This window comes from Parasteatoda tepidariorum, chromosome 7 (genome assembly GCF_982258835.1).
Source record: "Parasteatoda tepidariorum strain Cologne lab strain chromosome 7, Ptep-v5.0, whole genome shotgun sequence".
In the NCBI taxonomy this organism is placed as follows: domain Eukaryota; kingdom Metazoa; phylum Arthropoda; class Arachnida; order Araneae; family Theridiidae; genus Parasteatoda; species Parasteatoda tepidariorum.
In genome coordinates, this window is record NC_141761.1 from 30439962 (window position 1) to 30456440 (window position 16479).

At 32.1% G+C, this 16479-nt stretch overlaps 1 protein-coding gene across 2 annotated transcripts in view; it reads right to left on the bottom strand.

Moving 5' to 3' along the window:
• Positions 1 to 296: 296 nt before the first annotated feature.
• Positions 297 to 16479, bottom strand: part of fzy (cell division cycle 20 protein fzy) — a 30954-nt gene continuing 14771 nt past the window's right edge. For both annotated transcript variants that reach the window (XM_071183661.2, XM_071183662.2), the window contains exons 7-10: positions 13886 to 14120; positions 13334 to 13459; positions 2984 to 3101; positions 297 to 600 (exon numbers count right to left, since the gene is read on the bottom strand). In XM_071183661.2, coding sequence (XP_071039762.1) covers positions 422 to 600; positions 2984 to 3101; positions 13334 to 13459; positions 13886 to 14120 — 658 coding nt within the window. In that variant the 3' untranslated portion in view covers positions 297 to 421. The remainder of the gene's footprint in view (positions 601 to 2983; positions 3102 to 13333; positions 13460 to 13885; positions 14121 to 16479) is intronic.

Below are 16479 nucleotides of genomic sequence, written 5' to 3' on the forward strand. Positions count from 1 at the left end.
TTTAGGTTTTTTTTTTTAATGTGAAAATTTGGTCAGTGTCAGTTCATCCCACAAGAACATTCTTGAAATTTACATTTCCGATTACTCATAAAGACCTCATTGATTCAATTAAATTTATTGAGTAGATGTAATTTTATCTGCTCATTTTTCATTATGTTCAAGATATTGAATAAAAAATAGTTACCTTGATGTAATTTAATAAAAACAAAAGGCTGTTCCATTCCAAAACAGCCTCTGGTTCTGAAAAATTTCCAACTTTTGACTTAAGTTGATTAGTAATTTACATAAAATCAAACTGCACTTTAAATATTCATTATAGTTTATTATAAATTTTAAAATTCAAAAATGTTGTACAAATATAAAAGTCAAATTTACACTACACACAGTTCTAGACATGACATAATACAACGTTACAAGAAACTTATCGAATAGTAAATTTCATCATTTCACTTTTGTTTGAAGAGGATGTAGGGCCAGATTTTTTCTTCTTTGGATCAGAAGCAAAGCAATTCCAAAGCCTCAGAGTTTCATCTGCGCCAGCAGAAACAACAGTTTTTCCATCAGGACTCATAGCCAAATTCAAAATTCTAGATTTATGACCTGCAAAAAAATAACTGATATCAATTTTTTTTTCTTCCCCTATGCAATGTAATAACTCACCATTAAACTCTGAATACCAAATGAAATGTTTGGTATTGAGATATAAAAGTACGACAGCTTCAACATTACATAATTTAGAATTTTTCTACAAGTTATTTTTTAAATTTTATAACCGTCGTTGAACAGCCAATCAATATTCAATTCCGTAGCCTTGTAATTTTGAACCCAATTCGGTAAAAATATTCCAACCAAATTAAAAAAAGGAAGGAAAATTTATCACATGGATTAATTAATTATTTTGTAACAAATCACTCACTCACAGTCAAATTTTATTAAAATGTACAATATAGAGTTCTTTATAAAAATGGAAAAAAAAGAAAAATAACAAGATTTCTAGGGCAAACTATCTTTTAAACTTTCGCAATTTCAGATTTTCAAATTTTTTTTTGTATTGTCTAATTGAAATTTTAGCCGAAGCATTATTGAATTTTTCTTATTCTCAAATAAGAATAGAAAAATCAGGAAGATTTCTTTTCCCCTTTGATGAGCAAGAAAAGCATCTTTTGAAACTAGTTTTACAGAAGGAAAAATATGTTTCGAAAATTTCCACAAAAAAGAAAACCAAAATCTTTGACTTATTCTTTATTTCTCATTATTAACAAATGAAAATAGAAAAATTACGAGTTTCTTTATCGTACTATGTTTGAGATAGACATTTAAATATATCTCTCGATGGGGGAAAAAAATCTTTTCTCAAGAAAATAAAAAACACAATTTTTTACTTCATTCTTCTTTATTTCTCTCATTTCATTATTCTCTCATTTCTTCTTTATTTTTCATTATTCTCATTCTCATTTCATTATTCTCATTCTCAAATGAGAAGTAAAGAATCACAAGCATTTCTTTCCGACCACAATTAAGGCATCTTTTGAATATAATTCTAGGATGAAATAAAAATCGTTCGAAAATTTCTATTTTTTAACTTCCCAAAGGAAAATTCTTTCTGCAAAACCTCTAACGTTCAGTGACAATGTCACCGTAATTCTGGTATAGGATTATTAATACTATCTAGAGTTTAACTTGGGTTTCAACATTTTGCTAAAACCTTAATTGAAATGAGAAGGAAACGCGTGTATCACAATCTTATTCTTCTAATGATGTAAGATTTTATTTCCCTCCGCTCCAGTTGAACACGAATGGGCAAGCAGATACAGAATCTGACGTTCTAAAAAGAATTCATGTTCTAAAACGTTCTGCCCCATCCTCACACCCTATTGAAAGGAATAAATTGAAAATCAGGTGCAGTGACCATACTTACTTCCGTTTCCTAGGATGTTATTATGTTCAAAGGGGGAATAGCAGAAATGACATGATTTTTACGAAAATAAGAAAAAGGAGGGGTGCCAAAATAATAAGAGAAATAGGACTGTGTTCCCTGATTGGGAGAAGGACTTTTCGATGGAACTAATCCGCATTTCAGTAACATGGAGAGGAAAACTTCTGAAAGTAAGCCTGACTGCAAGGGTAATCCAACACACATTCCATCTACCACTGAAGCTATTTTACATTAGCACTGTGGCCAGTTAGAGCCACATGCAGAATTCAAATCGACCAGCCATTGCTGGGGTTCGAACCAGTGTTACTTCATTGGGAGGCAAATGCTCTATCCCCTGAAGCCACCTTGCCATTGCAAGTCATATTTTATTTTATAACCGTCGTTGAACAGCCGACCAAATTTTGAATTTACGAATGTTCAAGTCTATAGCCCTGTAATTTTGAACCTAATCCAGAAGACAAGGGAATTCGAAGATCAAGTATAGGGAGTTGTGGTGGCCTTTTTTTATGGAACTAATCCACACTTGCATTACATGGAAAAGGAACCATGAAAACCGCCTACGATTAGTCTGACGGCACGGGGACTCTTAACCTATTATCCATCAACTAATGATGATATTTTAAGTCAGCACTGTGGTCGGCAAGCCGGGGGCAAAATTGGTATAGACCAGTCATGGCTGGGATTCTATTCTGGGTCACCTCATTTGGCGACGAATGCTCTATCCCCTGAGCCACCATACCTCTTTACAAGTTATATTTTCAGTTTTATAACAGTCGTAGAACAGCCTACCCAATTCTGGGATTATGACTAGCAATGTTAAACTCCATATCCTTGTAATTTTGATCCCAACCAAAAAGAAAGGAAGTACCCCCAGAGGTTTTGATGTGTTATAGGAACATGGAGGACTTTATGACCCGGTAAAGTTAACGTGCATCAGACACCATATACTTCAGCCAACGGGGATCGAACCCACGATCTCTTTGACATGGGTTATAACAAGATTTTATGTACTACAAAATGCAGTTATAAAGAGAAAAATATAGTTACCAATCAGTTCAGCTACTTTTGCCATTGATGGGTATTTCCATATTATTAATTCATTATTTGCAAATCCATGTCCTGATATTAACTCTTTATATTCTTTAGACCATAAAATAGCACAAACCTAAAAATGAATAAAAGTTGCAGTTAAATTATTTATCATTTGTAATTTATTGCAAAATAATATTTATCTTAAAAAAGAACTTATATACATAAAATAAATGTTAGTACCAATAGACAAATACTAGAACAGAATTTCAACAAAAAGTTACTAAAAAGTAATTACAAATTGATTTTTCATATTTAAATCATGGGCAAAGAAACTTATTAAAGTAAAACATTTAAAACGGAAGAATTTCTAATTATAAAATATTTCTCGTAAACCTCACTATTCCTTTAATATAAAACAACTGAAATTGCAAAACACTGTGTTTCAAATAATTTTCAGACTTAACGTGATCATGATAAAATAACCAATTTCTGACAAATTCTTTTCTTAATTCAGGGGTGATTGTGAGCCCAAGTCAAAATTCCGGAAAATATCTCGAGTTAAAAAAAAAAACAAAGTTTAAATCGAAAAAATCTAAACAAGGTTTTTTCTTTTTTCTCAATATTTCTTAGTTTACTTAGAACATATTTAAAATTTTGCACATACCTATACCATTTACACATACCAATGATGCCCTGGAGACAGAGCCGGATTATACCTTTCGTAGGCCCTAGGCACAGAGCTGGATTATACCTTTCGTAGGCCCTAGGCATAGCCGTTTTTGGGCCCTCCCCTCCTTCCCCCACTCCTCCCCTCTTTTCGAAATATATGCTGAAATTTTCTTGCATATTTTTTTTTTTACACTTTTATTAATATGGATTTTAATTTACGAATTTGTTTACCGAACTTTATCTGCAATACCGACAAGTGTAATGCATAAAGTAAGAGAAAAAAGAAAGGTACTCCTAACTTTAAAGAGAAAAAAAAAATGGTAGAAATATAACATTCAAAAGAATAAAAAATTTACAAGTTTAGACAAGAAAAACAAGTTTAAAAAATACAAAATTCTCATATTTATTTTTTAAAAATAATTACAATTCCTAAATTAACTTATATAAACAAAACCAATGGTTAAATAACGCAATATATTTCATACCTAATTAAACGGGGGGGGGGACAATAAAATAAAAGGAAAACTTATTAATCTAAATCAAAACACTTGAAAATTATCGAACCGAAACGATAGTTAAAAAAGGCACTAGCATAAATATTAAAACCCGGAACAAGGCAAGATCAACGGAATTTTTTTTTAAAAAAAAACCTAATGATAAAATTTATGAATAAAAAGAATTTATTGAGTGCGAAATTTATCGCGAAGAGAAAAAAAAATCAAACGCAGTGGAATCAGAAAAACAAAACTGTTTTTCTGATTCCACTACGTTTGATTTTTTTTTAAAATTTTTTTCTCCCAAGTTTTTCGTAGGCCCCTGAATTTCGTAGGCCCTAGACACGTGCCTATAGGTTAATCCGGCCCTGCCTGGAGAAGTAATTGAAATTTACAAATATGTCTTTCTCTCTTGAGTTTATGATTACAATAATTATTTACTGATAAAAAATTAAGTATTAATTTTGAATATAAGCTTATACAATATCTGGCTCTCCCTTACAAACAAATAAAATAATCTGGGTTTTTAAATTCCACCTTCGAAAATTTGATTTCCGGAAACTTTTGTGATCAATGATTTATTGAAACGTCTGAACCTTCGATCTCCGGAAACTTCCGGATCACGGTTAGCGAAAAATCCGGATTTTTCCAGAACACAATCAGCCCTATTAATTATATTAGTCACCACAAAAACAATTTACACACAATTTTAAATACAGCCAGTATTGTGTGGCTCAATCTATTTTTTTAAAATTAATAATTAATTACACATCAAAAAAAGTTAATTTAAAATTCTAACTAATTTAACAAAAATTTAAAAAGTTTAATGAGTGTTTTCTTTATATTTAAAAAAAGGTAATTTATAAAAGCATATTCAATAAAACATTAAGATTAATATTATTGAGCATACCGAATTCATAAAGATACATAAAGAATTACGAAAACTTTGATAAATTCATATAACAAATGTAAATTAGTAAATGGCTCCTAATTTATTTTTATCAAAATTTGTTACTTGGTTCAATATTTCTTTAATGAAATGATTAAAAAAAATTTAAATAATTTTGAAATGTAAATACAATGAGTATTAAATGCCAGAAAAAAATATTGCATGATTCCCTGTTACTCATATTTAACAAATCTGAGATACTTAATTTTTTTTTGTTTCAATTGTTTTTAAATCAAATCATTAAAGATTAAAGTTTTTTGGAATGACAAATCTGAACATAAGATTTCTTGTTGCATTTAAAATATTGAAAGCCTGTCACTTCATACTTTTTTTAAAATCTTGCCTCTAAATATTAAGTTTTTTCATAAAACAAATTAAGAGCTCTGAAAATTTTAAAAGTAATACAATAAAAGAAATAAGTAAACAAAAGTAATAAAGTACAGAAGCTTTCAAAAAAATGCTATTAGTAGACAGCTCCTCAGTTAAAAATCTTACGTTTAAAAATATTAATTAGTTCTTATCTTTAAATGAATAAAAAGATGGAAATTTTGAGGTGATAAAGCTTTGTTATTCTTGACTGTTCTGGGGACCACATGAAAACACTTAATTAGTGAATGGTTCCAAAGTCAAATTCAAAGATTATCGCACTGATCTATAAATATAGTACTGAGAGAGGAAATTAGCTTACCAGAGAAGATGGCGCTGCATCAACGATCAAATTAACAAGAGAAATAAAATTTTAATTTGCTATTAAGGAAAAAAATATGGCAATGTTTCGAGAGATTTATTTAGATTTCAGAGGGCGGAAAAGGAAGCCTGAAATTGAGGATCCCTTGCGAAATGAAACAGAGTTGCACATAAGAATGCATGAATCATTTCCACTGAATCCAGCTCACAGGGTTCCCAATCTATGATGAGATTGAAATTCAAGGACTTTCCAGGACTTTTCAAGGACCTCAACAAAATTTTCAAGGACCTTAATATAAGACCAATTTTAAAAATTATTCTCTTCTATTTTACTAGAAGCAACAATGCTTGTTGTGGCAATAATTAATTTCAAATATAATACCTAAATGCTTTGCCTATATAGAGAGAAGAGAGTATATGTATTATGGACTAAAATTTATATTTTTTTAAAAACAACCCTACTGGTTTTACATATTAATTCACAAAATCATTTTCAGCACAATCTATAACTAATGGTAATGAGGTGTTAATGGTGAAATCCTTTAATCCTGTGTATTTCCATGTGAAGGCTGCATGAAAGACAGAGCTAAATCTTAGGTATTCCATATTCCATGACTATTCCATAACCCCCTCCTCTCCTCTATTAAACATCGTTTCTGAAATTATTCATCCATAATTTACACAACCTTCTCTAAATGTTATGCAGCAACAATTCTTTCTGAAAATAAAAATTAGAAGGAACATATCCCATTTTCACCATGTTTAAAAGTATTATTCGTTATGTGTAATCCACAACTGCCAATGAATATGACCTGGTGGGAATATTTCTCTTTTAATTCACACTGAAGCTTCTAATAGAATTTCCAATTGACATAGGGTCCATCCATGGATAATTGAAGTATTTTAGAGAGCTTTTAACCATCATCCATGCATTTGTAAAAAGAGGACAAAATATTTTCTGCAGTTCCATGACCCATAAATTGGGAGGTAAGATACTTAGTGCAAACTTTATTATCAATTCCTTACCATAATGTCCATCTGCTTAGATTGTAGAGACTGATTTAACGTCTCATCAAAGAGTACAGTATAGCAATCAACATTCTTCAGCTCATTTATAAGAATCCCTTTGAAGTATAGTGCCAATCCAAAGGAGCCCAAATAGGCTCACTTTGTGGCACTACAAAAAAATTGTCTCGCTATACAGCTATCAGCAAACATTTTGGAGAACAATTTACTAATCCCTTCACAGGAGTTACATGAATAATTACTAGTGATGCACTTCAGACTCCAGAGAATTTCAGCATCAAGCACATTCCTTTTGACCAGATAAGAAGACAATGTTACCTCGGCCACTAAAGTTTCTGTTTTACATGGGGCACACGATGTTGAAGGAGTATTTACACCAGATGAATTAGACGTTGATGTCTTTGGAAAAAGAGAACTCAAGTCATGAGACTGCTCTTTTGTTTTACCTTTCTTTCATGTGTGATTTCAGAGCAGATTCTTCCATTTTCGCGATATCGATCTCCTTCATGCATAATCGGCACTTGGCTCTGAACTTCTTTTCGGGCATCGATAAAATCCATTCTTTATAAGCTTGATTATCCATCCATTGGGGATTAAAATAGCACTTCCCAGGCAAAACTAGTTTAAACTACATAACACAAATACGAAGCCGTGCCTTTGCGAATACGCTTTACAATAAAGTTTTGAAATGACGCAAACGTAAGGACAAGTGCGGATGGTAAAACTGCAAATTTATTGAAAACTACAAAGTACATATTGTTACGAAATTCGAGAGTATTCCAGTTTCGATAAGAAAAAAGATCTAAGCATATGCGACAGAAGATGAAGTGGAGTCTCGCCCCGAACGCATTGATTGTCTGCTGTGCTCTGCGCGCTTGGCAGACACCAAGACGCTAGGCCCGGTTAGAAACGGTGGCGTTAAAAACCACGTGAGAGAGCTCGGGAACAAAACAGAAAGAACGAGAAAGATCCACGGGTGTTTTATAAAAAGGGCCGTCGGCAGTATTGGACAAATTCAAGGACCTATCAAGTTTTTCAAGGACCTAAGACGTTTTTCAAGCACTTTCAAGGACCTAAATTTAGCACCAAAAAATTCAAGGACTCTCAAGGACCGTGGGAACCCTGAGCTCAGTACGCACAGGTGAACCCGCAAGTATCTCATCAAGCGCGTAAAATGATTAGCGCTTTTATACTCTATAGACCGACAGTACGCCAAAATGGACTGTGGTTGAATTAATTGTAAAAATGTAAAATAGAACGTGAAAACTACGCTTTTTGCATAATTCATGGCTAAAATTAGACATGGTAATGAAAATATATCTCATTTTAGAAAAAAAAAAGTTAAGCAATTTTTAAAAACATCCAATGAAAAAAAGCACCTTTAAGGGCTTTTAAAGAACTAAAATCGAAAATAAGCATTTTTAAGCACTTTTTCAAAACATTACGCACCCTGTCAAAAGATATGTTATCTAACTAAAAAAACTCAGTGGCGCAACAGCCCATTGAGGGCCAAGGCCTACAGTGCCCATCTCAGTTTTCTTGACCTTGGGCTCTGGGTGCAAGAGCAGATGTTCTGGTTAGTTGGTCAGCTGAACGCAAAACCCCCAGTGTTTAGTTCCCAAGCATGCTTGGTACTCATTTATTGACCAACTGAAGGGATGAAAGGCTGAGTCAACCTTGCCGGCCCGAGGATCGAACCCAGGACGTGTGGCACAGGAGAGCGAAGCGCTACCACTCAGCCACCGGGCGTCTATGTTATCTAACATACAAGCTAACTTTTAGTGATTATCTAATAATTACTTGTTTCATTGCATAGACACAGAAATGCAGTTTTTTTTTTTTTTTTAAAGCTTTGAGAAATCAAATTTTTAAAATAATAAACATAGCTTTTTTTAATCAAAAATTTCAAAACTTTAAGCATAACTACAGTATTTATTTAAAAACTGTATCATATTGAAAATATAACTTATAAGATTAAAAATTATACTACAGAAATATTTTTTAATTGAAAATGGAATGTGTGCTGTCATAGAAATCATCAGAAACAGTTATCCAATACAGGGTGTCTCGAATAGGGAGTCGCAGAGTGAGAAGAGGGTGTCAAAAGTTGTTCTTGTCTTCAAATGTATTATTAATGTTTAAATAGCTTTCTGTAATCAAGACACAAGCTTACATTTTATTTTATAACTGTCATTGAACAGCTGATTCAATTTTTTGGGTATATGACTACTAGTGTTCAACTCCGTAGTCTTGTAATCTTGAACCCAATCCAGAAGAAAAGAAACCACCTGGATCAAGTATTGGAAGAAATTTGCCTTCATGGAGGACTTTTTGAAGGAATTAACCTGCATATGTGTTACAATGGAGAGGAAAACCTTCCACAGTTAGCCTGACATTAAGGGGACTCTTAACCTACTGTGAACTGTGGTTGGTGCGAGCTGGGTGCGGGATTCGTATTCACCAGCCATCACTGGGATTCGAGCAGAGGTCTCCTCACTGGAAGGTGAACAATCTATCCCTTGAGGCACCATGGCATTCTACACAACCAACTATAGTCTACACCAGAGGTTCCCAAACTTTGTTTTCTCGTGGACCACTTTCAAAGTTTCGGTAGACCCCCTGCTGCTAAATCTACTGTATTCCCAAAACTAATCACCCTAAATTGGGGGTGTTAAGAAAAAAGAAAGTAGCACATTTTCTTGTGTCCTATTTATTAAAATAATACTTGTGGTTATACAAAATTATAAACATTTATTATTACAAACAATCAACAATGAACTCTGAAATGTAAATCAACAATAAAAAATAGTCATACTTTTAATGAGACGGATGTACTTGATGAATTGACAGCAAATTATCAATATTTGGCTTCAGTTTTGTAAGAAGTAATCTCAAATCTCCCCGTTCTGTGACGTTCAATCTACTCCTTTTTTTTTTGTTAACAGGTTGGTAACGGCATTAAAACTTCTTTCGACAAGATATGACGAGGGAAACGCTATCAAAAATTTTCTCACAATTTCCCACAGCCCAGGATATTTTTCGGGGATTTCTGCCTGCAGCCAAAATGTTTGATAGCCTTTTTTAAATTTCACCTTCAGTTGGTGCTGAGCTCAAGTAGCTCCTCTTGTAATACCACATTCGCCTCTTCCGTTTCATCAAATGGGGTTATGATCCATGGTGGTATTTCCATCGTCAGAATATCTTCAAATCAATTTCTGAAGTCATCATGCAGGGTATTTAAATGCAAGCGGGCGCACGGGCGGCACTTTGCAAGTCTCGACATGTGGTGTACTATTATCTATTGTTCTATTCAATTCTGTGTTTGAACTGAGTCTCAAATATTTTTGAGTACCTACCTAGTGAATGATGCTACCTGCCTACGTTGATAGGTAAATTCAAGCCAAACTTTTTGTTCTTTATTATGAAAACCAGAAAATTTTTCGTGGACCCCCGTGTGGTCTCCTATGGACCCCTGGGGGTCCACCTGGACCACTTTGGGAACCTATGGTCTACACAAACCAATCGTAGTTGAGCAATTAACGGGAAAGATTATTGATTAATCCTCTTTTTACTAGCACAGTTAAGACACATTGCATTGCATCAAATTAAAAAGCATACTAAGTTATAAAACTGTTTTCAAATTAATTTCGTAAGCTTTAAAATTCTGAAACATAGAACTTACAGTAGAAATCAAGGTGTCAAAAGATTTAAATCTTTTGATATTTTTATTTTTAAAAAAAGAAATTTTCTTTAAACAAAACATTTTTAAAAAATTGTAGTTCAAGGGTTTCTTTAAAAATATCAATTTATGTACAGTAATTTCTCAGAAAGAAAGCAGAATACCTGTTATAATTTAAATTTATAAAAAACAAAGAGTGCAAAACTTAAAATGCTTAAATTAATCAAACATACACAACATATCAATTGGTCTTTTAAAACTAAAGGATATTTCTAATTACATTTAGGAATAATTATATTTTAATCAATTAAACAGGTATTAAATTCATTGCGACCCCCCAAAAGGAATGATTTTTGCCCTTTTCTGAGAAAAAAAAGGCTGTATTACACCTAATTTACATTATTTTCTCATATTAACACCACCATAAATTGTATGAACTGTATTTATATTCTACTCATTTACTTACAATAATTCAAGTTTCTTTGTCTTACACACATGAAATTAGTTACCTGTAGTTATTATATGCATCTAATATGCAGAGAAATGGAGTGTTGGCAATTAGCATATATTTATTTAAATCCTATCCCCTATAGCAATATATATATTTTTATTTAAATCCCATCCCTCAGGGTTGCCACTCAAGTCCGGAAAAAAATTCACTGTGTTCTCCCTGTACGTATTATACACAATGTATTAAGAGGAAAGAATTACTGCATGAACTACATTGGGCTAACTATACTAGTTTTAAATGCTGGAAAAACTTAGAGCAAAAAAGGAACGGCTGAACATACTTTAATAATGCTATAGTAAATTAAATAGTTTAGTATACCTGAAATACCTTCCTTAAATATTCCATAGATTGCCCTCTGAATGGTCCCAGTTTTTAAAAAGTCGAAACTAAAAAACAAAATTCCCTGCATTTTCCCTGTTAATTTCGGTGATTTTTAAAATCCCTGTATTTTTCAGGTTTTCCCTGTGGAATGGCAATCCTGTAAATTAACAATGTTTATTCAATTCGATACAATATTTAATTGGATAAACCCATGTAAAAACTATAATAACCTACTTTAACAATGCTTATATAATTCAGGTTACTAGTTGGACTGGCGAGTGACATAAAGGTGAAGCCAGATGCCAGGTAATTCAACCCCCAGCCAATCATAGATCGACACTAGCCTAAGCTTCTAAAACGTTCTTTGCTGAGTATATAAAAGGGAGTTTCGAAGCTAGTCTCTTTTACTTCTAACATAGATAGAAGTAGGACAACGGTATCAACTGAAGTCTGCTATTGCTTCTGAATTTCTCCGACGCTCACCACTTATACTCCCATTATCGTAGCTGCCTACGGGCTCTAGCATAGATGAAAGAGTGGAATGTCCGCTCAACTGTTTTCAAATTTAATATTTTTGAGATGAATAAATTAGAATTTATTTAAAAACTTATTCATCATTTTTAAAAACAATACACTTCAATTCAATCCACTTACTCTATTTTCCCGCCTAAAGGGAAACATGGAGTACCATAAGACAATTTTAAATCTCATAAGGGTGCTGCAAGTTTGAATAGTTTGGGGAACTCTTAGTCTAGGAGATATATTTTAAAAAGGAAATAAGAATATTCAGAAAAAAGTAACCAATAAGAATATAATAAATGAAATTATTATACAGTCGAACCCCGCTATAGTGAACCGTCTGCGGACTCAGTAATGTGTCCACTATAACCGATGGTTCACTATATCCAAATTTTTTGAAGAATATTTTTTGCATAAGACAGTTGAATGATTGAAAATCGGCTTTGCAATTTTGCATAAGTTATTTAAAAAATTATTAACTAATTAACAGATAATAAAGCAAAAATTGCTGGAAAAAGTAATTACGTCGCTAAATATTAGTTTTATTTTCACTTTTTATGAAAAAAAATTGTGATTTTTGACTGAACACAATTTGATTTTAAATTGAGTTCATCAATTTTCTTATCTACAATGTGCAAAGAATGCAAGAGTTTTACATTCTGAACAAGATTTCGAACCATCTTAACAAAGCATCTTCTACGTTTTCTCTTTCAGCTCCACGCAGTTTTTTCGATGAAACCATGATTTTGTCGTATGCCGCAAGAATTGCACTTCGATTTTTCTAAATGTTTGAAACTGTAGATTTTGACAAGGAAAATTCCTTACACAGTGTCGATTGATTGGTTCCATCATCAATACGCTTTACAATTTTAACTTTGTCGTCTATCGAAAACGCTTTTCTCTTTAGAGAATTTGCCATTTTCACTGCTTTTGAAATAAAAATCTTGTCTCAAATAGATAATGAAAGAATATGAAGAGAGCAGCTGTAGAATGAGTTAAATTGTTCCCCTTTTTGATTGTCAAGGGGTGATTTGTAAAGAATATGGTTTGAACAGATAAAAAAATTCCAAAAATTCAGCAGGTGGCCAAGTTAACTAGTTGTAGAGCAAGCTTGGGGAAAAGAGAGAAAGCGAGGCTTCTCAGGGAGGGGGGAGTATAAGATAAATTATCTGTTTGACATTTATTACAGTATAGTTAAAAGTGATAAGCATAAAAGAGAGTAATATGACACATTTTATAGGAATGCATTCATTTTCAGTCCCAACACCTACAAGTTTAAAGATGGAGGACTGAAAAAGATATTTAAAGAGATGAAATTTGAGTCCACTATAACCGAGTTTCTAAGTTCTAAGCTGTTCACTATAAGCGTTAAAAATAACATTATTTAAATAGGAATACGGACGGGACCGCTAAAAAAGTTCACTACATCCGAGTGTTCACTATATCCCAGGTTCACTACAGCGGGGTTCGACTGTATTATTAATCTAATAAATAATTTAGAATGAATTACCTGAGACTTAGCATCAATACTGTTTAAAGAGGTGCCTAGATTACAATTCCAGAATCTGATATGACGGTCAGCTGTTCCACCTCCTGAAGCTAGGATATTTGGTTGCCAAGGGCACCATGCTAAAGCCTAAAAAGTATTTCAATTCTGTGTTAAAGGAATGTAAATAAAAGAAAACTCAAGGCATTGTGAGAATAAAAATAACTATATTTTGATTGGCAATTTCATTGCTTGAAACACACACATTAAAAATTAAAAGTCATTACAGCTAATTAGGCTATAATTAGATAATAGGCAAACATATCTACCAGATTAATTGTAAATAATAAACATAACTACCTATCTTAAAAGGTTTGATTTGATAATGTTAAGGTTTGATTTGATAATTAAAAGCAATATAAACCATGATTAAAATCTGGATACCTGGGGATATTTCTCAAGGTTTTATTATCTTTTTACAAATTAATTGGTCTTAATGAGTCTTAGAATGTGATTTTTCAGTCTAGAACCTTCGTAAGATTTACAAAAAAAAATTTCCAACATTGCCAAACTTACTTTTACTGCAGCTTGATGTTCATTAAATGTATGTAATGGCTGCGCATCTGTTTGCCCAACTCCAGCATCAGCAGACCAAATGTTAACTAAATTATCATTTCCTCCAGAAGCAAGATATCTTCCATCTAAAGACCACTTAAGTCCACATATTTCTTGTGTATGGTTTATCAGAGTTCCAACATGATGTTCAGAAACTCTCACATCATGATGATGAATAACACCAGTTCTACTTCCACTGTTTAAAACAAAAATGAAAATATAGATACAAATACCTTTAAAGGAAACTTTGGTACCTTCTACTCTAGGGTGATTCTTCTGTATGCGTATTTGTATGCCTTTTTGGAATTCATCAGTATGGATTCTTTTAACCATTATGTATTATGCAAATTTAGCCCACTTTTCAAAAGTAATTTCAAAAAATTCTCCTGCACATTTGCCATCATATTTTTTTTTACTAAGAGACAATTAGCATCTTTACAGTCTTCAACTACAATAGAAGATAGTTAGAAATCTATAACAAACAATGATCGATTTTAGTAAATAGCGCACCCTTCCAACTATTAGAATAAAGATTTTTTTCCCACTTAATTCACATAAATACTTTTTTATCACCATGCATCGTCATAAACTAGCTCTTACGCTTTTTATCGTCAATTTTTTTTCTCTCAGTAATCCAGACAAAGATCTCTTCAACCCAAGCATAGTACCCAATGTCACTTCCAAAGAAAAATTCCTTTATTAGTGATTTAAGTTTCTCTGAAATACTTAGTGATGAGCGTTTTATATCATTATCAATGTGCTTTGAAAGTTCAAGCCTAACTCTTGTTGCTAACAGATATTACAGCAATTTTCTTTCTTTAAAAAACAGAAGACTTTTAAACGATTTGCAAATTGCTTTTTCTAATAACTGAGGTCTTGGATAGGGTGTACTTTTTGGTGTTTTAAAATTTAATATAATGTTATTATTCAACTCATGTCCCTCTTTTGTTCTTCCATCTTTTATCTTGAGTTTGCATTTTTGTACCCGTTTTGCTACTTTGGCTCTATACTGCTTCTCAAGAACTCTATTTACTACTCATTTATTATTATTAAAATGGCAGGCCCTTCTGAAAACGCTTAGGGAGACCATACATATAAAGGAAACTCCTAATTATATGCTGAATTGGGTGGCCCACAACGTTGGGATAAACAAATTTGTGGATAATTTGCAATACGCTTAAAAAAAAACATTTTTTTAAGCAGTTTTTTTTTCACATTTTTTTTTTTTTTTTAAATTTCAGTATGAAAAAGCCTGACAACTTTTTGTTCCTTGATGTTGGAAAGGCAGGAGACTAAAATAAAACAGGCACAAGCAGGCTTTTAATTCAGAAGTTCATACACTATTGAAAAAAACACACAAAACATTGTTCAAAAAACATGCATTAGTTTTATGAAGAGTTAAATTATTCAAGCAAATCATGACTCACGTTTACCTTGCTCTTTATGAATGCCTCACCTTTATCACCTTCTCAATGTTCACGTTTACTTATGTATGGCACTTGAAGCTGCAATGTTTAAATGTACACCCATTTGATTAATTGTGATCACCTGGGCTACGAACATGAACGTTTGCTAGAATGTTGTAAGCAAAAGTCTTTAAATAGTTTTAGCTGTGAATTTATTTTCATTCTAAATGCTATATTGTTTATCATTTCAAAAAAAGGTGAAGTGTGGATGATCCTCAAAGCAGATAATCTGGATTTACTATATATAAATTTCACACATTGAGATTAAGGTTGCATTTTGTTAAAATATTTAAATTTATATAATTTTTCTGAAACAAGTTAAACTTAGCTTCAATATTTGACAAACAGAATACTAAAAGTATAAAAAATTTTATTGGAAAAAAAGAGCTTCGAAACAATTTAAGTGCTTAAAGATAAAGGAGGGAGAAACAATTTTCTAATTAAATAATTGTACAAATAGAACTTCAACAGAGACAACAGGCAAGATGTACACAATATTTAAGATTCATTCAATATCAAAGGATAAAATATTTTTTTAAAAATTGTCCTCTCGCATATTAAAAAAAAGCTATGAAATTATCCTTACTCAAAAATTTTATAGAAACAAGATGCAACTCTACTTTTAAGACAAGGAGCATAACTGAATGCTCTCCTGAACCCTTCATATGTTAACCATGCTTTTATGTTTGCTATTAGAATTTTACAAAATCAGAGAACTAGTACTTTAAGCTAACGTAAACCCTTTCTTTCAAGAGCTTATCACAGAGTATAGCTGTTAAAGGCGTATCTATTCTCAAAAAAATTCAAATCATTCTTCTGTTCTCTTTTTATTTTATAGTTATTTTGTTACTTAAACAGATTATTTTTGTGATTTTAAGAAAATAGATGTGCCAGTGGAAAGAAGGGGTAAAAATTTCATCCCAAATCATTAACTACTTCATTTGTTAAAATTAATTAGTTTTCTTCTATTCGGTTGATGTAACAAAATAAAATTGTTTAAATGAACTCAATGCTAATTTCTTAATTTAATATGTTGTGGCATAGTGATATTTTAAGAAATTAATTATACTAAACAGCTGGCATGTATCA